The sequence below is a fragment of the Leguminivora glycinivorella genome, chromosome 16 (assembly GCF_023078275.1).
Source record: "Leguminivora glycinivorella isolate SPB_JAAS2020 chromosome 16, LegGlyc_1.1, whole genome shotgun sequence".
Lineage (NCBI taxonomy): Eukaryota > Metazoa > Arthropoda > Insecta > Lepidoptera > Tortricidae > Leguminivora > Leguminivora glycinivorella.
In genome coordinates this window covers 19,385,514-19,409,614 of record NC_062986.1, presented here as the reverse complement: position 1 = coordinate 19,409,614, position 24,101 = coordinate 19,385,514, and the positions used below count along the sequence as shown (strand labels likewise).

The 24,101-nt window shown below is 37.3% G+C and overlaps 1 protein-coding gene across 5 annotated transcripts in view; it reads left to right on the top strand.

Annotated features, from left to right (window-relative positions):
• LOC125234695 (proline-, glutamic acid- and leucine-rich protein 1) overlaps positions 1–24,101 on the top strand; it is a 53,871-nt gene that overhangs the window by 10,891 nt on the left and 18,879 nt on the right. For 3 of the 5 annotated variants that reach the window (XM_048141051.1, XM_048141046.1, XM_048141050.1), the window contains exons 3-7: positions 6,032–6,207; positions 16,390–16,527; positions 17,603–17,714; positions 18,105–18,125; positions 18,750–18,841. In XM_048141051.1, the coding sequence (XP_047997008.1) occupies positions 6,032–6,207; positions 16,390–16,527; positions 17,603–17,714; positions 18,105–18,125; positions 18,750–18,841 (539 nt within the window). Of the gene's footprint in view, positions 1–6,031; positions 6,208–16,389; positions 16,528–17,602; positions 17,715–18,104; positions 18,126–18,749; positions 18,842–23,368; positions 23,449–24,101 lie in introns of all 5 variants that reach the window. The other 2 variants (XM_048141047.1, XM_048141048.1) reach the window with 2 other exon arrangements.

Here is a 24,101-nt window from a genome sequence, read left to right as displayed (position 1 = left end):
ATAGCCTTGATTTCTTCGGAAGTATATTGTTCACCAGAATCACTCATAATTACTTATGTTTTTGCACAATAACGTCGAATTAAAACAAACTACACAACACCGAAATAGTTCAAATACTTCCGTCAAAAGTTTACAAATGTCAAACATACCATAGACAAGAGAAATAGAAAATAAGCCGGTTTTCAATTACGAAAAATGTGGTTGCGTTCAAGAATATTTAAATGTGGAATGGAACATTATTGGATAAACTTATGATTTTTTTTTTTTTTTTTTTAATTTATTTAGAAACAAACAGTCTTATGAATAAATATGAATATAGGATAACAATTTTTCAGTAATAGACCTATAGTTTCCTGTATGTAAGCAAAATATTAACAAATAGACTAATTACTACAAAAATAACATGCATGTGCAGTTATACAAGAAGAAGAGAGAGAGAAAAAAAAATAGTTTTTTAAACATCTTTTACCTTTGTTTTGCAATATCTAATATGTAAAACGCATTTCAGTTTATTTTTTCATCTTGATTTAAATTATGAACCTAAATATTTTATTATTTATTAAAAGTTACTTATTACTGCAAATGAAAACATACCTGATAAATGGAAGTTGTGCTTTTAAAAAAAAATTAACAGAACTCCTATATTCATATGAATACTGCTCAGCAGTTATCATATGAACCTATAGACAAATAGACTTTCTTATCGTTACTCAAATGAACTTAATTTGGATACCGCTGACAATAATCTAATTGACAGATTTAAGTGCTGGAGTAGAATTAGAACTTTTACTATCGACACCACTGTACTCAGTTAAAGAGTACACTGAAATGTACAAATATTAATGGACATTGATAAAATTGCTTTTTTTTTATATTATTATTATTATCTTTGATTTTTGACATTGTTTTTAGCACTTATGACATTATATTCACTAGGAAGCCCTAGTACTATATACAAACATTTGTTTTTTGGACATTACTAATGTAATTTTATTTTTTATTTTATTGCTTTATTATGACATATTATTATTGGTTTACTTTTTAATTTGATGATTATTATTGTTTGTATCAATTATTTTCTTATTATTATGTTGTGACGATCTTTTTGTGAATTGGTGCTATTTTTAAGTTAAAATAACATGTAATTTTCATCAAGAAATAAATAAAATCTAATCTAATCTATCTAAGTGAAGGATTTTAAAGTTACGTTCCATGTGGTTGTTTATGTTCAGTTGTTTATGTTGAAACATCTGTTGAGTTTATCCATTTATCTCTAAAACTCGATTACCAGCACCAACTTGCCTAGTGTTCACGTAGGCTCGGCTGTTCTTGAAGAAATTGAAAGGCGGGTCGCTAGTTAGTGGAAAATATGATCTAGTGACACGAACATCTCTCGGTTAAAATAGTGAAAAATGAACAATACGCGAACCTAATGCCAGAAGGCATTCTCTACCAGTTAAGCTTTAGGCCAAACAAAGATCAATCTACCTAGGTAGGTACCTAGTTAATACGGTAGAAGTATCTTATATCTATTCTTTCACGAACAATTGTTTAATAAATAAATGTAAGATACTTTAGCTCATAGAAGCGAGACATTTCAAGTTATACTCGTTTTAGTACAGCGCAGATCACTTCCCCTAGACCTGATAATGTTTACATGTTACAATGTACACATGGCGCTTTTACAGAAATAGGAAAAATAGCAACCGCGGCGCCGTTGTATAAAATATACCGTTTGACACATTGGCTCCGCGGGCTCCTCTTTTCTGTGTAAAAATGAGAATCACTCGACGATTTGCACAATCGGACGATGATGTAGTGGGCGCCACAGGTTTTACGCCGTGGCTTGCGTGGGCGACGGTCGCGCGATGGTCGCGCGACGGCGATGCGACGCATACGAAATCAAACCTTATCGATATGGAAGCATGAGACGCGACGGCGATAGCAAAATTGCTAAACCGAGAATACCGAGCTACAGCGTCGAGGTCCATAAATTTATTACTTCCACGCATTGTGTTCTCAAACTTGCTGCACATTGTGGGAGACTTTCTGCCAGAGATGTGCTTACATGAATGTGTTTGATATCCACCATTCAGCTTAGTTGAATATGAATCAACCATATGTATCTAGACATTTTTAGCTTCATCATCATCATCATCAGCCCGCTGCAGTCCACTGCTGGACATAGGCCTCCCCCAAGGTACGCCACAGAGCCCGGTCTGCTGCTTCATGCATCCAGTTTCCGCCGGCCCCCCTATGCAAATCATCCCGCCATCTAGCCAGAGGGTGTCCCACACTACGTTTACCAAGACGCGGTCTCCACTCCAGAACACGCTTGCTCCAGCGGTTATCGGTTCTGCGACATATGTGGCCAGCCCATTGCCACTTCAACCTACTAACTTTCAGAGCTATGTCGGTCACCTTGGTTCTCTGGCGGATCACTTCGTTCCGAATGTTGTCCCTCAGAGACACTCCAAGCATAGCTCTTTCCATAGCACGTTGAGCGACTTTAAGCTTGTGGATTAGCCCCACAGTCAGAATCCACGTCTCGCATCCGTACGTCATAACAGGATCCGTATCGCATCCGTAGGTCATTTTTAGCTTGGGCCTACTCTAAGAAATATTAAGAAGATCGCCAATACACAATCTACAAGTGGACGTCTATGGAATACTCATTGTCACATGTTACTTTAAGGTCACATGACATTGTCACATCGTGACACGCTCATCTCACTGGGCCATATACTCGATAATTTGTTACTTGGCTACGTCACTAATATTTGAGAGTTACAGGCAAATACTGCAAGCAAACTGAAATTTGACTCTGCGATATACCGTTCAAATTTTATGATTTTGCCTCTTTCCTCTGGATTTTATAGAGGTCATAGATATATGGTTTACTGTTAAAATTAGGACTGTTAGTATACAAGTACAAACGCATAAAGTTAAAGTTAGAAATAAGTTATTTAGGCATATACTCAAGGGCAGAACATTGTGGGTTCGCTGTGATAATGATTCGATGAAGTAACATTTATTATATTTTTCCCCTCACTAGCTCGGAAACACGCGTTTTATCCTTTAATATCAGCTGGTAAAAACGAATTTTATCCACTAGTGGATAAAGTAATTTTACCTTGAATATAGCCAAATTTTCTGCTTTAAAATTGATACAAGTGGGTGATCTCGTGATGATGATTTACCACCTGTGGAACTACTAAAAGCAGTGATAAAAGCGTTTTTTGCGGTGTACAATGTACATATTTTGAAAAGTGGGGGAAAAAGTTTTGTGTTACACACGGGTGCAAAAGTATTTTACCTATCGTGTGTTGAAAAACTCGCCAAGTTCAGGATTCTATTCTCGAGAGAGCGAAGCGAGTGGTTCAATCCTTTCACTTGCTCATTTTTCAATTCCACTGCGTTAAAATACAACTTTGCACCTTTTGTATAACAAATAACTATTTAAACTTTTAAAGCTTATCGAAAGCTTTTACAGAGCTGTATTTGTTAAACAAACCCGTAGAGAAGATGACCGGATCTGCCCACGGGTTCTTAATTTGGTATTTTTTGATCTAATTAGATCATCAGCAGAGCTGTTTGTCCAAATATAAAATTAACTAGTGACAATTTACTTATTGTTTAAAATTAAAAGGTCAAATTTATTATGACAGAAAATATTTGACATCCTTAAGGTGACACAAGACACAACCTGGGGGCCGATTTTTGAGTCTCACTGTCACTAAAATACCGGTTGAAAACGGTGAATTGCCTATTATTTTCAGTGACAATTTTCTGAATTTGAACGCCGTGAGATTCAAAAATCGGCCCACTGGATCGAAAATTTATTGAGATGATCTTTCTTCTGTTCGACTCTGGGGTTACGTTATTATTATTTTGGCATTAAATAGGGTTTGTAAACAAAAGTTATGGGAAGGCAAAATTGGCAGTTTAAAAATAACAAAATCACAAGCGAAGTTGCCAATTTATCTTCAACGGAATTTTGTAGATATTTAAATGATAGAAAAAAAACAGGGGTGAAAAAAAAGCAGTGCAGTACAGAGACCGGTCTGCTATCCCTTGGGTTTCGTTTCGAATGGTTTTCCATAAGCCCCATAAGGCTTTATAAACCAGGACAAGAAAGTGATCTTATGTTTCCAATTACAATTTTCATAAAACATGTGTAATCTTCATTTGTTTTTTAATTTAATATCATATTTTTACTATAGCAGTATCATATCTTTAGCATAAAATACTAAACTAATGATGAACAACGTCAAAAATCCAGTAGTTTTAATTTGACTTCAAAGTTATGCAAAGGCGTCTTGTTTAGTTTATAATTTAAACAGAATTCGGTTGGTTCTAACATGTTTGCCCACATGCGTATTGTTTAGCATGTGTGGTCCTTGGGTGCCCATATGGTTTATACACAAATTAGGTAATGCGTCAATTGGCGATGTTGGTCAAATTGTGGCGTTTGGCCCAAGTTATTTACTGAAGCGCTTCTATCGCTAGATAGGTTCTCCAGAAACTTCTACCCCGCTGACTGAAATAACTTGTCGCTTGCGGGTTGCGCATTGTTAACTCAACTGATCACAGGTAGCACAGATAACATACGCACTGAAATGAAACCATGAAGTGAAGATTTAAAAAATTCGGCCTGTCAATATGGACTCGCGGACGACAGCGTCAGTTATGCTAGACCTCCTGGGTACATAGCCGATGGCACAAACGCTCACGAAATGAAACGCTCGTAGATATCTATCTTTATCGCTCTTGCGTATTGGCGCGACAGAGCCAGACTACCTTTTGCGGCATTTCGTTTTTGTTCCGCGTCGTAGAAATGCCATTCGGCTACGGGGCCCTGTTCTGATATCGAATGTACATATGTTAGTATAGTGGGTAGTAGATGTAGGAATCTCAACGGTCTGAACATAGCGGATTTGATAGACAAAACAATCGCGGAGCAGAATAAGTGATCTAGTCTATCATCCGCTATGTTCTCCGCTTCAATCTTACAACTTGCGCCAGTTCAGCATACTTACGATTTTTCTCATCAGCATCACCCATCTCCGTTCTCCAAATGTGATCAAACAAGGACAGCTGGTCTATTTAATGAGTATGACTACGGAACTTGTTTTAGGACGTGACGTGTTTAGCCTAATTTTTCATTGACGTTTGCGTACAATTGTAGTTTAGACCTTAATTCAGAAGTCGTAAAGATTATAATATGGTGGTTGCTATGTACAGAAATAGGTTCAGCGATAAGAATAGGGATGACATGTGAATTTTATTAGGTTATATAAGCTAGTCAATTGCGTAAAAATTAAGTGGTAGTACCTAGACTGTTTAATAAAATCTAACTTTGTGTGTTTGTATTTTATTGTAAATGTTGTCTCTAACCTCTTGTTTCGTATATATACTTGTATGAGTGTTTTGTATCTAATAACAGCTGTTCGATATATGCTTTGTATTATCTTCATCAGACTAATAACAAGACCCATTTAAAAAGATCCGATTGTTGGTAGAAACATTTTTTTGAAAAAGTCACGTCTGCAAGGTGATCTTCCAACTTTCTACTAACAAAGTTGTTTTAAGAATACTATCCTCGCAAGTCTCAAAAACTGAGGATCCGTCGCATAAAACTTTTCATTCATACGTGCATGGGCGTGAATGTATTCGTTATTGTGGTTTTCCGGCATAGAAGGGTTCCTATGCTTCATGGACATTGGACAATAAGGTGCTTTAAATGGGTTACCAGTTCGCCGAACAAAACGTCACTGTAATTGTTTTGCGATTTGATAGTAGTCTATAGAGACAGACAAAGATAAATTGGCCAATACTCAGTCTGAGAAAGAGTTAAGTAAACGTCATCATTTAGATTGACGTCTAAAATAAAAATTGCACCGGGGAGGCTATCAAAATCGCTACCAACTGATTGGTGAAATAAGACGAAAAGGACCTTATTGCACAGAATAACCCTTCTATAATGGACGGCCATATATTGCAGTTTATAAAACCCACTGTATGTCCACAGGCGTGAAGCAGGAGCGCTCACCAATCCTCGGCGCCGGGCCGCACCCCGCGCTGCGCGAGCGCGGCCGCGCCATCCCGCCCGGCGCGCCCACGCCCCCGTCTCGCGGGCCGGTGCCCATGCCCCCCCACGCAAGGGTACGGTCCCCACTGTCTGTATACTTTGACGTGGATATCAAGGTCAGTCAGGAGAGTTATAGTGGTCGTGGCTTCGCGAGGATGAACTAACGAAATTTCTGCTTCATTAACGCCTGATTAACCTAGTTGTTTGCCTTCGGTATCGCGTGGGCCCGTGCCTATGCCCCCCACGCTAGGGTACGGTCCCCACTGTCTGTATATTTTGACGTGGACATCAAGGTCAGTCAGGAGTCAGGTTGATTGTGGTGGCTTGATGGCTTCGCGAAGACAAACTATTACTAAACTTCGGGAGTTCTGCAAAATTAACGCCTGATTAACCTAGTTGTCTGCCTTCTCTATCGCGTTGGCCCGTGCCTATGCCCCCCATGCAAGGGTACGGTCCCGTCTGTATATTTTGACGTGGATATCAAGGCAGTCAGGAGTCAGGTTGATTGTGGTGGCTTGATGGCTTCGCTAAGATAAACTAAGCTTCAGGAGTTCTGCAGAATTAACCTAGTTGTCTACCTTCGCTATCGTGTGGGCCGTGCTTATGCCCCCCCCCCCCCCCACGCAAGGGTATGGTCCCCACTTTCTGTATACTTTGACGTGGATATCAAGGTCAGTCAGGAGTCAAGTTGATTGTGGTGGCTTCTCGAGGATGAACTAAGCTTCGGGAATTCTGCAGTACATATTAACGCTTGATTAACCAACTTGTTCGGTTTTTCGCCCCCACTATCGCTCCCAAGGGGCCAATGCGTAGAATAGGGATTCGATTAGGATACCGAATAAAAACTTGTTAAACTGAATGTGTACCTAGTGGTCATGGCCATTAATGACTGTGGATACAGATTTTCAGTGTTATACGACCGACAGGCTAATCCGAATCGAGAGCCTGCCAATTTGGCTAGCGAGAAGCGCTAAATTCCGCACAATTTGCGATATATTAAACGAAATACTTGACTGCAGACTGCAGGCCTCGATCTTTAACATTTAGTAACTCCCTGACATATTCAATGAATACGATATCGACAAAAAAGGGAGACACGGCAGGCAAGCGTGGTCGCGCGATAAATGATATAACATCAGGTCGTCCCTTTTGCACTATTTGTAAGTGCGATAGGGACGACCTGTGGCTCGTTTCTCGAAAGGTAACAAGCCTTGTATTACAAGTGTGTTTCCATGACAACCCATACGATTTGACAGTTCGCGCACTTGTAATACAAGGCTTGTAACTTTCGAGAAACGGGCCACTGGGGCCCATTTCTCGAAGCTACAAGTTACAATTTACAAGTGGTTGTCAATGTCTAATATGACAAGTTGGAAAGAGACTTCCGCTTGTAGGTAACTTGACTAACTTGTAATTTTCCGGTTTGAGAAGTGGGCCCCTGATGTTTTATCCTTTATCGCGCGACCATGGTATATCGGTTCTGTGATAACTAGTTAAAGTATGGGATAGTTAGTGTAGTATTTATTGCGATTTTGGAGTTAGTAATATTTGTAAATAATGGTAGTAATATTTGCTCTATAAATAAATATTGGGGACACCTTACACAGATAAACTTAGCCCCAAACTAAGCAAAGCTTGTACTATGGGTGCTAAGCGACGATACACATACTTAAATAGATAAACACATACTTATTATACATAGAAAACATCCATGACTTAGGAACAAATATCTGTGCTCATCACACAAATAAGTTTAGTACCCTTACCGGGATTTGAACTCAGGACAGCGGCTTAACAGGCAGGATCACTACCGATACCGACTGCGCTAGACCGGTCGTGAAAATGTAAATGTCATAAATTAAATTAACATCGTCTATACGATTATTTATGATTATAAAATATTTTGAATCCATAGTTAATACTTTGTACAACACATTATTCCTCGTTGGGTGGACGACATTCGAAAAACTGCGGGGCACTTCTGGATGAGATTAGCCCAGGACCGGGATAAGTGGCGTACACGAAGGGAGGCCTATGCTCAGCAGTGGGCGATTAATGGCTGAAATGATGATGATGATTATTCCTAAGTGCCATCTTGAGTCATCATCCCCCTTGCGTTATCCTGGCACTTGTCACGGCTTGAGTATTACATCAATATTCTCATAGTAAAAGCATAAGGACCTACCTGGCGTCGATACAACTCGATTCCCAACGGGTTCCCTAAAGTTCTGCAGTATCTGTAGAAGTCCATACAAAACAGATCTCAAAAAACCCCTCCGGCTTTACCAACAAAATAATTCATGCGTCGCCACTGGTATAGGGTTGCAAAAAAACGGTTTTTTTTTCTGGCTTGAAAAAAAAAAACATGAAAAAAAACCGTGAAAAAAAAAAGTACGAAATCTCAAAATTTGCAAAGTATTTAATACTTTTATACGGTTTTTTAGACTTAATGTTAACTATTAAACGAATTTAATCAAAGAATTTTAATTTCTGGTCTTATAAAAGTAAGTTTTACGAAATTTGTAGTTATCACTATTACTGTTGGCAACACCACCGCCTCTTCACGCTACATGCAGCATCGGGGATTCCCCAATAAACGTTTGTATACTGAATGTTAATTGAATTAAAATGTACGTTATTGTTATTGAAACACGTTACAACTCACGAAAAACCGTTATTGTCGTATTATTTGTTCATCTGAAAAAAAACCATATTTAGAAAAAAAACCATGGTGCTCGGTTTTTTTCATGTTTTTTTCACAATTCTGAAAAAAAAAACATTCTGTTTTTTTTTTCTATTTACAACCCTACACTGGTACCTACATAAAATGTATATCTAATATCAACTTTAAGGTGTTAATAAGAGCGTTTAATTTGGCCAATAGTCGGACTTATGTTGAGTATGTTGGGAACTCCTGTTTAATATCTAACACATGCTTCGCCGAGTGATCTAACATCTAACACGTGAGACGTGAGTGGTTATAAAGTCGTTTAAATTTATTTGACACTGTTAATTAACTTAGTAGTTCATGTGCTCTGCCTACCCGCCTACCCCTTTATGGGATACAGGCGTGATTATATGTATGTATGTATGTAATTAATTTGGGCATAAGGATGTCAAAATTTAGTGAATTTAAAAACTAATCAGATAGATAAATTGATTTAAACTAACACGATCTTCACTCATATTATTAAATTAAAACGGGACTTAATCGCGTAAAACTTACGTTTTATATTTAACCCGACGTTTCGGACATGACATTACGTCCGTGGTCACGGGTAGACTGGCTGGGAGTTGTATCAACATCTTCTAGCTGTACGAGTTTTTCGAACTACCCGCACTTGATTGTCATCAGTCACTTTTACGCTAGGGTTGCCACTCTGCCTACATACAACACTCACGACATCCGATGGTATGAGACGGGAAGTTTTCTCACGTTTACACTTGCTAATCACTGGATTCCACGAAGATGAAATCCCTTGCCCTTCATTTTGATTGAAATTACGATGTTTCCTGATTTCAATCGCTTCACGTACTTTCCTGCTTAGGGTTGTAAAAAAACGGTTTTTTTTCTGGCTTGAAAAAAAACATGAAAAAAAACCGTGAAAAAAAACAGTTTTTTTTCTGGAGTATGTTTTTTTTCTAAAGTACGAAATCTCAAAATTTGCAAAGTAGTTAATACTTTTATACGGTTTTTTAGACTTAATGTTAACTATTAAACGAATTTAATCAAATAACTTTAATTTCTGGTCTTATAAAAGTAACATTTACGAAATCTGTAGTTTGTAGTTATCACTATTTACTGTTGGCAACACCACCGCCTCTCCACGCTACATGCCGCATCGGGGATTCCCCAATAAACGTTTGTATATTGAATTAAAATGTACGTTATTGTTATTGAAACACGTTACAACTCACGAAAAACCGTTATTGTCGTATTATTTGTTCATCTGAAAAAAAACCATATTTAGAAAAAAAACCAAGGTGCTCGGTTTTTTTTCATGTTTTTTTTCATAATTCTGAAAAAAAAACATTTGGTTTTTTTTCTATTTACAACCCTATTCCTGCTATAGTAAAGACGTTCAGTTGAAAGGACTTTGGGATTATGCAGTTCAATCCAGTGGTTCGGTCCTGACTCTAGCAAATGCTCGGCAACCGCAGACTTATTTCAAGCAAGCAAGGGACTTCATCTTCGTGGAATCCAGTGATTAGCAAGTGTAAACGTGAGAAAACTTCCCGTCTCATACCATCGGATGTCGTGAGTGTTGTATGTAGGCAGAGTGGCAACCCTAGCGTAAAAGTGACTGATGACAATCAAGTGCGGGTAGTTCGAAAAACTCGTACAGCTAGAAGATGTTGATACAACTCCCAGCCAGTCTACCCGTGACCACGGACGTAATGTCATGTCCGAAACGTCGGGTTAAATATAAAACGTAAGTTTTACGCGATTAAGTCCCGTTTTAATTTAATAATATCAGATAGATAAAGTTCAAAATAGGATGGAAAATTATTATGATCCTTATGCTCGATTAAACATTACCATGCCATTCGATATCAATTTTGCTAAGCTGCATCGCCACAGGCAAAAGAGCAAAGTCGCTGGTCTTACTTATCTATCCTACTGGTCACCAAATACAAATATTGCAAAAGGAAAATGATCATAGTTTGAAAATTATAAGTTCCAGCACCAGACAATATTGTAGAGAATTTTATAAAAAATATATTTCTCTTAGACATTATTATTGCAGCTTTTACGGTTTTTATTAAAATGTAAAAAAAACTGGAAATAGGGATCTAAAAATGAGAGGAAAGAGGGGAAACATTGACACCTCGGCGTGTTTCTACTTCTATTTTTAACCCCCGACGCAAAAACGACGGGGTGTTATAAGTTTGACGTGTCTGTCTGTCTGTTTGTCTGTCTGTGTGTGTCTGTCTGTGTCATCATAGCTCCCGAACAGATGAACCGATGTTGATTTAGTTTTCTTTGTTTGAAAGCTGAATTAGTCGGGAGTGTTCTTAGCCATGTTTACCTGCCCCACTATGTCGGGGGTTTTTTCAAAATTTTAATTTTGTGGTTAGGTTATTTCTTATAAACTTATACGCTTATATATACATGCCAAGTTTCATGGTTTCTGCCAGACCGGACTAGCTCCGGTTAAGAAGCCGTACTATAATAGTTTTTCAAATTTACATATGTTATACTCATTGTCTTACATAACACTAGTTTTCCATGACTATGTCCGTACCGAGTAGAATTTTAACCGATTGCGTAAAAGTTACCAAAGAATACGTGGATGAACAGTACAGGACTTGTCTAAGGCATACATGAGGTAACTCGAAAACAAACTACGAACGAGTATTCTTGGACATTAGGGTTAGGGTTGCCACTTGACAATATTAGAGGTATAGTCCTAGATTTGTTTCACATTCGTCAAATAGAAGACAGAAACTAGGGATTTCTCTTGTTTGTATTTAGTTTTGTTAACTTTGTTGACGACTGTCGACCATATTAAGTATTTTTAATTATTTAGGACAAGTTTTCTTGTAAGATTATTAAGGTTTAGGTGTATGGATATTAATACTTAACGACCCTTATATTTATTATCACTACCTTTTATACTTACCTTTTTGTCAGTTTATCCCAAAATAAATACATTCTTTCGGCAGTTTTTCAGAGATTTTATTCTCCTTTTTTTGGCATCTTTGGTTTTTGCGATGGGATCACCTAAATAATTTGCGGATTCTTCTCAAATAGGTTTCTGCCTCTTATTCTATGTTTTCAATATCTTTGTTACCTATATTTGTGGTAGAAGCTAATGAAGCAATAACTAGAAAACTAGTGTCAGCCCTAGCAAGTTTTGTGTCGTATTCGATGCGCGTACGCTGGTTAGTTGCGTCGCTTCGCGATTGGTCTAAGGCGTAGAATTAACGTCATTTAGAAACTAGGCAATTTAGGCATAACGGCGTTCCTTGGTAATTGAATAAAATTATCATATCAGCCCTTTATCGTCCACTGCTGATCATAGACCTCTCTTCTAGTACGCCACTTCTCCCATAGTCCCATCCAGTTGTGTTGTGAATGTTGTGTAATGTGTTGTGATCCACAATTTTCCGGATGATCTTGACCCAAATTATAATTCCTATTCAGACTTACTTCTAGAAAAGGCTATTCTGAAGATAAATAAATAAATAAATAAGCTACAAACAACTTCTTAATAGTTTTAAACTGCCCTACTTTTCTATTCATTCATTTACTTATCTCCGTCAACAAATTCAGAATTTATTCGTATAATAATATTTCATTTCCTTTCTTCCCGTGGGTGTCTTAGAAGTCGACTGTGGGATATGGGTTAAATTGTGGCGTAGGCGAGAGGCTGGCAACCTGTCACTGCAATGTCACAATTTCGTTTTCTTTCAACCCCTTTTTGCCAAGAGTGGCACTGAAACTTGAGTAGTTCATGTGCTCTGCTTATCCCTTTATGGGATACAGGCGTGATTGTATATATGTAATATTCCAGACAAAATGGAATTTTCAGTTATTCAATGTCTTTCTCCTTTGAATTGTACCATTCGCGAGTAAAGTATGTACTTTGCGTTTGCGCATGATGTCATACTCATTATTTTTGGGGCTTCTCGATCTTGTGCTATTTACTGGCTAGCTATCGAGTCTAGGCATCTGTTACCATTTTCATTGTTAATTAGTTTAATTACATGGGTAAACTGAGTTTCTGGAAATTTGCTTTCATTTAATTGGAATTAATAAGGGTATGTTAGAATTGTTAGACTTTGATTCTTAAATTCAACATCACCTATTCAAAAGTAGTAGATATTTTTCACATAACATTTTCGGAAAAGGGCATTTGGTTCACTTTTATGGGAGGAAAACCATGCTATATAACTATGATAGCAAAGTGACCTTTTTTTGAAGGACACATTTTTGGACATATTCATTATTAATTTTTGTTCTTTGTCGCTTACTTTACTCTGCCAATCTAATCATAAATACTAGGCCCTTAACAATACAAACAAATACACATTGCACCTATTTTTGCCACAACTGATACTTGAAACAAAGTTTAGTGTCCTCGTTTCTGGTATTTCAATTATGCCGAAAACCAACATTTTCCGACTGTCTACATCTACAACAATATTCAATAATCATTGAAACCAAACGGCGAACAGCGCTAGAAACCCGCTCCAAATCTGTAGAAATAAACACAAATGACCATTTGTGACAATGCAGCAGACATTAACATCTGAATGACTTGTTATTTCAAACGCTGGCTTTGTGTGATGTGGTTCGATTTTCTTAAACAGTCATTATGGTTTGGATATTTTTGAGGTGTTAGCAAGGTTGACTGTTTATTAGATGTAATGTATTTTTTTTTAAAGTCAGGTAAGTAAGTCTAGATCCAATACGTATTTTGTCAACGTCATTTTTCTCCTTGCGTTATCTCTTTGACAACTGAGTGGATCCACGTAAAGTAACATGAGTCGCGACTTCATTGAGTGTTTATTTGAACTACAACTGCAAATGAAAGTATTTCTGCATATATCGGGAAAGTAACACTTATTTAGAGATTGATTCTCACTTGAACTTGAATCTCATGTAACTCTTGCCGCGGATTGACCCAACTAATCTCAAGATTTAGCGTAGGCACAAGTTTTACGAAGTGACTGCCATCTGACCTTCCAACCCGAAGGGTAACTAGGTCTTATTGGGATTAGACCGGTTTCCTAAGGATGTTTTCCTTCTCCATAAAGCGACTGGCAAATATCAAATGATATTTTGTCACCTTATAGATATTAATAAATTTGAATTTTGCAAAGATATAAACGTACATGTACACTAAGCATTGTTTTTTGTTCTGTCCGACCAATCTGGAAAGCAGCATTTAGGAATTAAATACTTGTCCATACTATATACTACATATATAATATTATAAATGGGAAAGTGTGTGTGTATGTTTGTTTGTCCGTCTTTCACGGCAAAACGAAGAGACGAATCGACGTGATTTTTTTAGGTTCAGGTAGTTGAAGGGATGGAGAGTGACATAGGCTACTTTTTGTCTCTTTCTATAAGTAGATAATCAAGTTCGCGCGACATTGCTCCCCGACCCACATTCGCGGCCTAGACACAGTGATAGAACACAGAAATAGAATCGTGCGCATTTGCGCCTGCGCGGTGTCCTTTCGTGCGTCTCTTTCTCACTAGTGTTAAAGGAGCGAGATGGGAAGATGTTATGATTCAATTGTTTACTTTATACGCTATTAAGTTTAAACGGTTTTATGTGGTTATCACAGCGATTTGCTCGTTGGAGTCTTGAATGTTTTACATGCTCTTCATAATGCTACATTTCTTGGGCACTCCATATCTACGTTTATAATATGAGCACAAGACCAGGCTTACCAAAAAGAGCACAACCTTTTTGTATCTGAATTAAGTGACCTATGTTTAACGTACGGAACCGTTCCGAAAAAAATACCGGTATGCGATCCCTGGACCCAACCCTCAACATTGAGGAAAGCGAAGCAAGGAGGAGGAGGAAGTCCAATTTTCTAAAATTAATGTATCTAACAAACTGAAATAGATGTAGCTCGAGTGTCCACCTTTGGACACTTGAGGAGTGTCTTTTCAAAAGGACTTATTTCTACAAGTTAACAGAGGTTATTTTTATCTATGAGAAATAAACCTTGTTGACTTATAAAAATAAGTCCTTTTGAAAAGACACTCCTCACTTGGAGACCTTGGTCATTTTGTCTTTGTATATGATATGATATATGACAAATATCTATTTATTGCTATTGCGTGAGTTATAGTTCGATCACAGACTGATAGAGAGATATCAGAACTTCAACAATGAGTCTAACGTTTTAGGATATGTTACTCACTATCGAATTGTAATTTTTCTCTTTCGCGTAACTTATTCTAATTTTCTAAATCACCGAAAATTCATCGTAGATCGGAAGCTTATACCACACCTCGGACACTGGCGATCAAATATATGAAAGAGGCGCGTTCCTACCCACACAGTCGACAGTCTAAGCTCGTGTAGATGAACTCGTACTTATGCTTGTATGAGTGAAATACGGCTGTTCACGTTTTTGACAGGCGGTAATTGTGAGGTAACCGAGAGGGGGTAACTGTACGATAGTACTCTTTATTACACTGGGCCCATACTATGTAGTATAGGTTTTAGTTTACGATTTAGGGATGATAAATCTTTTGGACTTGGACAATTAACTATAGTTCAGGATAATCATGGATTTCTAAAATTTTCCATTTTTTCGATTGATTTCCTTACATCCGGGAACGGCATATCCAGTAAACAGGAAGTTATAAAAGCTGGACGTCGTAAAGACGGTTATGAGTCTCAGTCGCGTCCACGCCGGCAAAATGGTTTGTCGGAAAGTCGTCGAGTGATTGTTGCAGAAGTTTTCTGTGGGTAGGAGATAACTCAGATAACCCGTGGATTCTGTTGATAAATCTGTGGATTGTGTGGATATGGATCAGGGAAAAAAGGTACGGTGTCAGTTTTTAGTTGATTTATAGCTAATCGTTGGGTATAAATGTGAAAAGAATAAAAATGTGCTACAGAAAATTATGCTCCTTGATAAGAATGTAATGCTGGTTTTGACTGAATTATTAGTATTTGTGCAATTTTAATTGGAGTAACATGAACTAATTATTCCATTGCTTAATATGTTATTCTAGCTTTTGCCTGCGGCTTCGCTCGCGTTAGAAAGAGACAAAAAGTAGCCTATGTTACTCTCCATCCCTTCAACTATCCCCACTTAAAAAATCACGACAATTCGTAGCTCCGTTTTGCCGTGAAAGACGGACAAACAAACAGACACATACACTTTCCCTTCTATAATATATATTAGTATTGATAAACCTCATACTTACATATTATTTTTTATTCAATAAGTTTTTATCAAATTAATTCCTAATGTTTTATGAAAAAAAGTTTAGGTATGAAATGTATCAAATAAATGCGATAAAAGTTCCTGCATGACAATAGTGAACCAGATTTTGACTGTAAAAAAAAATTAATTCCTTTCGTAACCCTTTGATATTTTAGGGATAAATCTGATTACTGGGGCTATTCTATTTGAGTAACTTATTTTAACTTACACGCGTATTTAGTAATTTTTAAATCACCGCCGTACTTTATCGGAACATGGATTGTGTCACTTGTTCTCTAAACGGCCGTATCTACGCTCGGCCGTCTATATACCCAGGCAATCTTTATTTTCTTTTTGCATGTTTTAACTTAATTGTTATATGTTAACAGCCTCCACCGATCCCGGGCATGCGGCCGCCGTTGGGCTCCCCTGGCGGGCCCGTACCGGCCCCCAAGTCCTCCATGGGCTTCGTGATGCCAATCTACACCATCTGTATCATCGTCTTCTTCGTGTATACGCTGAGCAAGGTATTATGGTTATGTCAAGTGTATTTTCATGTATGGCTTTAAGCTCTGGGGTCTCCTATAGGTCTCGTACCGGCCCCCAAGTCCTCCATGGATTTTGTGATGCCAATATACACCATCTTCATTCTAGTTTTCTTCGTGTATACGCTGAGCAAGGTATTATGGTTATGCCAAGTGTATTTGCACGTATGGCTTTAAACTCTGGGGTTTCCAAGTCTTTTATGGGTTTCGTCATGCCTATATACACCATCTGCATTATAGTTTTCTTCGTGTATACGCTGAGCAAGGTATTATGGTTATGACAAGTTTATTTCCACGTAAAGTTATGGCTTTAAATTCTGGGGTTCCTGCCTGATCCGACCCGCCCCAAAGTTCATGGTTCATTAATGGGTTTTGTGATACCAACGTGCACCATCTATATTAGTTCTTCGTGTATACGCTGGATAAGGTATTATGGTTATGTCAGCTATATTTGCACGTCTGGCTTTAAACTACACACAATTCTTAAATTTATCTCTTGATTTTAATGACAATTCTATAAGACTCAGTAGCTAAATGTATTAAGCCTATTTTAGGACATGAGTCGCATCTGTGTTGAGGTATGTTGGGGAAGAAAAGACGCGGCACTAAAATAAATCAAACCAATAATGCTAGTCGACATTTCTTTGCTGGACTTTAGCTACAAGACAAGATCTTACTTAAGCATATGATCATATGAATGATACTCATCCTATAGACATCTTCATGATTTTTAACATTCCCCAAAAGGATTTTTTTTATCATGCAGAAACGTCTGCGAGCGATATTACATATTTTTAAATTATGGGAAAAATTAAAAAATTCACACCTCGGGCAGGGGGCCGATTTTTGAGTCTCACGGCGTTCGAATTCAGAAAATTGTCACTGAAAATAATAGGCAATTCACCGTTTTCAACCGGTATTTTAGTGACAGTGAGACTCAAAAATCGGCCCCCAGGACACGAACCTGAACCTGGTGTGAATTTTTTCATTTTTCCTATAATTTAAAAATATTCCGCAATTGCTCAAATTGGTCAACAAGCACTGTCGTCCATTCCAGATACTGTTCAAGAGAACCGGCTCCATTCCCTATGAGCACGTGTCTCCCGATCCTCAGTTCCGTCGCCGAGTCTTCAGGGATGACTCCAGGACCTCACCTGATTCTAAACTGGGTAAGAGGCTTTTGTAACATCCATGTTCATCAATTTCACTTCTACTTATCACTTAATCAGTCTCAAGGCGCTTATAATGGTATTTAAGAAAGTATATATCTTAAAAGAAGGATCCTAAACTTCTAAAGGATACAAAATAAAAACAATGAGAGCGTCGGAACTTGGGATGATAGGATTATTTCAGATGTTGACAACAACGGGAGTATAGTAGTATGATGTGTAGGTACTTTGCATAAAAAACCCTGTCAAAATATAGGATCTTATTTTTAAATAGGTCCTTATGATCAGACTTATACTACGTATATTACTAGTATACACACTGCAGTAGATTCTTCTTAGTTCAATAGTGTCTTTAAAAAAATCAATATTTTTTATCTCTCTTGCACGCAGGACCTAAAGAAAGGGACGCAAGTAAGTATTGTTATAATTGTTTTATGCGACCACTAACAGGAAAACGGGATGTGGGTTATCAGAAAACTAATTAGGTTCACAAGTAGGGCATCGGGTCATTAATAATAATTAAAATTGAGGCTTATTGTCGTCATTCATTATTGTTACAAAAAACTCCATAACCATAATGTTGTTAGAAGATAAGAAATATTTACCATTTCAATAAGTAATATGAATATGGTGTTGTAAAATAGTTCTATATACTGGTGCTGAATATGATCTCAGAAATGACATTTACTGTGATGATAAACAATATAAACATGTGGAAGAAAAGAGAAAGAATATAAATACATTGAAGTTAGACTAAAATAATGTTAAGTTAGTAGATTTAGAAAGTAAAGTAACTAAAATACAGAATGAGAAGTAACAATCATCATAAACATGTTCTCAATAATGAAACTAATTATTTTACTAGTCATGAATGTGATCTCAATGATGTCTACTGTGATAATAAACGTCACTGAGGAAAGACAGTGGGCGTAAAAATAATGAAGTTAGACTTAAAAGAGTCTTAGTTTGGTATATTTACAACGCAAAGAAAGATTTAAGAGGTAGAAGGAGAAATAATCATGATCATGATGACAGGGGACGTGGAGTTAGAAGCGCTAAGGGCGCGGCTCGAAGAGACCGAGCGGGCCATGCAAAGGATCGTCGGACAACTCGCCAAGCGAGACGCGGTACTGGGACTTGCAGACCCTGTAGGCTGTAGAGAGTTGGCTGGTCGGATAAAAAAAAAAAGGTTAGGTTCGGACTGTTCGGAGATTTAGAAGTAAAGAAACTAAAAGGTAACAGCAACGGGGTAACCTTAATCGTAATAATGAGAATGAAGATCAAAATGCTGCTGAATATGATCTCAATGATATTTACCCTGATGATAAAGATAGATGACAGAAAAAAGACAAAAAAATTACGTACAATGAAGTTAGGCTATAATAATGTTAAGTTAGTATATTTGGACAGTAAAGTAACTAAAATACAGAATACAAGTAACAATCATCATAAGGATGATCTAAATAATGTCAATAATGATTGTATTGGTCCTGAATGTGTTCTCAATAATTTGTACTGTGATGATAAATTTTACAGAGGAAATACAGTGGGTGTAAAGATAATTAAGGTAGGCTAAAATAATGTTAGGTAAGTTAATAGATTTAGAAATCAAAGTAAATTAATCACCATAAACATGATCAGCAGTTCCAATTAATAATTAATTAGAAGAATAAATACTAAAGATGTTCACTACTGAAGTTATGACCCAAATAAAAATAAATAAATAAATAAATATTATAGGACATTCTTACACATCAGATTGACTGAGTCTCACGGTAAGCTCAAGAAGGCTTGTGTTATGGGTACTCAGACAACGATATACATAATATGCAAAATATCTGGGCAACCGAGCTCGGTTCTGTTTCGTATCCTTGACATGTGTCGACATCTAGTTCAAAAATGAATAGTACCTACATCGAGCGAAAGAATTCTCAGCCTTAACAACACAACTACTCCACACGAGATGGCGCGCATTTCGCCACAAACACTCAAATAGTGTATTTTCTATTCGTTTTAGCCTTGACCTGTGTCGCCATCTAGTGTTTGCAATAAATAGTACTTACATCGACCGAAAGAATTCTGTCTTAACAGTACAACTACTGCACACGAGATGGCGCGCGAAGAAAAACGCATGAAAACTCGAAAATTCGCGTTTTCCTGGACCTAAGGATAAGTTAGACCGATTTTTCACCCCCAAAAACCCCCACATAACAAATTTCTGCGAAATCGTTAGAGCGGTTTCCGAGATCGTCAGTGTAAATAAATATATAATATAAATAAATAAATAAATATACAAGAATTGCTCGTTTAAAAGTATAAGATACTTACATATAAATGCCCTTACCGGGATTCGAACCCGGGACCGCGGCGTAGCAGGCAGGGTCACTACCGACTAGGCCAAACCGGTCGTCAAAACCAAATACTGATACCTACTGATGGCGCATAAGATTCTTGAGTTGCAGGAACGCACTGCAACTAATACATTTTCAGTAGCTAATTTTACGGAATTATTAGACATAAATAACATAAATTCATTAATAAAACGCAGTAAAAAATCCAGTACCAGCCAGCTCTCCCTAAGATTGAACTGATATTGCCCAAGCCAAAACGTCATTTTGTTACTTCGTTCACGGCATTTTGGCTTGGCAAAGTTAGCGTAGCGGCTTGCGGCATGGTTACTTATTGGTGACGGTTAGGTGTGACGCAATGAATGCATCCAGACGAATGCTGACCTTTTAACATAGATGCCACCCCACACTATCTTCTGAAGCGTCGACGTCTAGTCAACTCTAGGTTACTCTGGGACGCTACGTCGACGCAATTGCGCAGCCACGCCATTTTTAATAGCGCTGACTAGACGTCAACACTCAAAACACGCTAGTGGGCCAGTCTATACTAGCCTATTTTGAGCGTCATAAGTAGTTTAGTCAATTCTATTGGTTACTGCTCGACGCTAATAAGATACTTGTGTTGGCTGGCCCTATAACGTAGAACTTAGAGTCCAATTTGCGTGTCCCTTTTAATACAAATTATGACCTTTTTTAGCGCGAGTTAATAGTTTCATCTTTGAATTTTCGACTAGTTTTTATTAACCTCATAAAATAATTTGGCATTTGATGTAATTTAGTACCCGGTTAAACCAATTTTTGTCCAATTACTAACTACTTTACCCACTTTATGGATTCATTAATTGTACTATAGTAAGACTCACTCACTCATTCAATGTAAGACAGAAAAAGATCTAATTCTGTCATTAAAACAAGAGCATGATGTCATGAAAGTAAGAAATAGCATTGTGCTAGTTACATAGCACTACTGAATATATTTTTATAGATTTCATTCGTCTAGACTAGACTTTTTATAAATATTAGATACACGTGGCGTATTATATACATACGATACGTAGTTACTTAGCGTACGAGTGTCAAATATTTTCACGGCGTGCGGTGTATAATTTAATGTTACTTCGCACCAAATCGCTGTGCCAGAGTATTTTTGGTACTAAAATGATACTGTTACGCTATTATGTACAACAATATAAACTTCAAAATTATTACAAAACATGTGTTTATATCGAGTTAACTTAAATCTTTAGCTCGATACACACAGTAAAGTCTGCCCTTAGAAGGTATCTTCTGTGTAATTTTTTACATGCATAGGTACATTGGTATATTGCTGCGTAAAAACTTGTAAAACTAAAAATCTAAATAAAAACTGCAGTTTTGCAGATTTTCACTATATTACATCCACACCCAACGTGCTACTAGTATACAATAGATAACTAGCAGCCATAAACTTTATAGCAAAGATATAAGATTCACCTGTGGTCAATGAAAAGTTCATGCTTGGCACGCGTCCAAGTCAGTGTTCGTCTGATGCATCGTGCTATTCCGGCGTGCGTCCTCCGTCATTTTGTTTTCATTTTATTTATAGATTTTTTATTAATATTTTCTTTGAAAGCGAGAGTGTTTATTAATCGTTTGTTTTGTTTAATTGTTATTTACGTTCAAACGGGATATGCGTTTAACTATTTAGATTTTTATAATGTATTTTTAAATTGAAAACTATAAATGGAACATTAAATATAGCCAAAAATTAAATACAAATTTAAAGATAGGCACCTACCTAAAAGGTAAAGATGATACCTACTAAAAAGTAGCTAAGAAGGCAAAAGGCATTTAAAATGTTTTCTTTTTGGTCAATTAGAAAGAGGAATCATTTAAATAAGCATTTTGCCAAGCTTTGCCACTTGTCTACTTCTATTGAGTGAAAAAAAAAATTATTTTGGCTCAAACAATTGTATGTTTCATATCTACTTGTAACATCGATTATCTCGAACTTATAAATAACCTCACGTAAAAGTGTACAGTAATTAATGAGATGACAAATGACAGAGTCATTAGAATTGTCCCAACCGTGCCAACTTATATTGAGCGCATCTATATTTATCAAAATACGATTAATATATGACCAATTGATCTGATTTATGGATCAATCGATCGATTCTAAAGGTTTATGACCTGCTAAAGACTTGTATCTATTTGTGATTGATATTAATTAGATGCAAACATAGCAAAAAAAATATTACAAAGAGTAGTGTCTTCCGAGCGTCGACGTCTAGTCTAGTCTATATCGACGGTTCGTTGGCGTAATGGCTTGAACAACGCTAGCGTCGGGTATTTCTTAAATAATATCCTAGGAGCAATCGCAATTCCTTGCCGGCGGCTATATTTCCGAGCTCATATAACCCGGCAACCTTCAAATCAAGGGTGAACAGGCATCTTCTGGGCGAGCTCACTCCATCGTAGGCCACGTCTTCGCCTCTGGCTAGTCTGTGGTCAAGAGTAAGCTCATTTATAATTTAAAAAAAATCGCAGTGTAGCGTATCTCAAGCGTCAGTGTCTGACACTATGACTATTCCTCGACGCAACTGTACAATGACGACATTATGACGCGTACAAGACGCCGACGCTCAATTGACGCTAGAGTAAGATCTTATGGTAATTCGGTCCGTCAATACTTTTCCAATAAACAATTAAACAGTTATTAAAAATTGCAAACGGGATTTAGTCGCGTATTACCACAGAATATATAAAAGTACAAGTACAGAAGGTTCACTCTCAACAACCTGTCAACGGGCTGCATGCGACATTGAGTTCTATTGCGCAGCGAGAAGGTTGTCAAACTTTATGACATCAATTGTAATTTCAACTCAATTTTAAATGTTTTTTTTAAATACCTATGTACATGTGACGTGTAAAAGTGCCCCTGTGGCCTATTTGCTGAATAAATTATTTTGATTTTGATTTTGATTATGGGCCGCGAAATCGCGGCCGTTGAAATGTACGAATGAAACGCGGAGTGAGCCGCCCCTGGTATTACTATGTTTTTAACACTAATATCCGACGTGACTTTATCCACTCTGCCCCGAGACCACGGGTCCTTGAAACGTCATTGTTAAAAACATAGTAATACGCGATTAAGTCCCGTTTGCAATTTTAAATATGTGTCAAAATCACAAAAGTTTAAATCCGAATTAAATAGTTCAGATCTTGGGGACAAGTCGTATAGCATTTTATCGTTGAAACTGGATAGAAGGGGGCATCATATTGTACACAATGTCCCTGCATCTTCTAATGTGCGATGTTATACAGTTGTCACGGCCATATCGGGCCTGGTAGCGGAGGTGCACCAGCAGATGGAAGCGAGCTACGCACAGAGCCAGCAACGACAGGTCATTGCATGCTTTACAGGGCCTGACGCGAACATCTGAAGTGCGGGCATCTTTCTCTGTCACGTCTAAAAATAGTATATTATGCAACAACGGAGGTAAGGGGGATTTTGTCAACGAGTGTTAATAACTCGCGACAGCCGCAGGCTGGAGAGAGTTATAGACACGAGTTTACAAAATCCTTACCTCCTGAGTTACACCCAATATTTTTCATCACATTTGAGAGGAAAACCCAGAAAAAAAAAACAAGGCAAAATCTTCAATGTATGGCGGTGTCGTACTGCTCGTTGCTATGGATACGCGGTCAAGCGCAAATCGAGATGGCCGTCAAAATTTCCTGCCAGATTGCAAATTATAACGATTTATCTACGTGAAATTTACAAAATAAATGTAAACACATTGAAATAATTGTAAAACATAAATAAAATGCATTTTTATACCGTGTAATATTTTTTATAGCTTAATAGTGAAATTTTAGTTGTGCAAAAAAAATCCTTGGCTGATTGAAACATCTTTTGCCTGAAGTATTGTATGGATTGTATTAATTTTTAAAACTAAATCCATTACTCCCTTGGGAATAAAATAGTTCATTATTTTTCTTTACACGTGGACGAAATGAGACCTTTAAACAGCAAATGTGATGAAAAAGCTTTAGT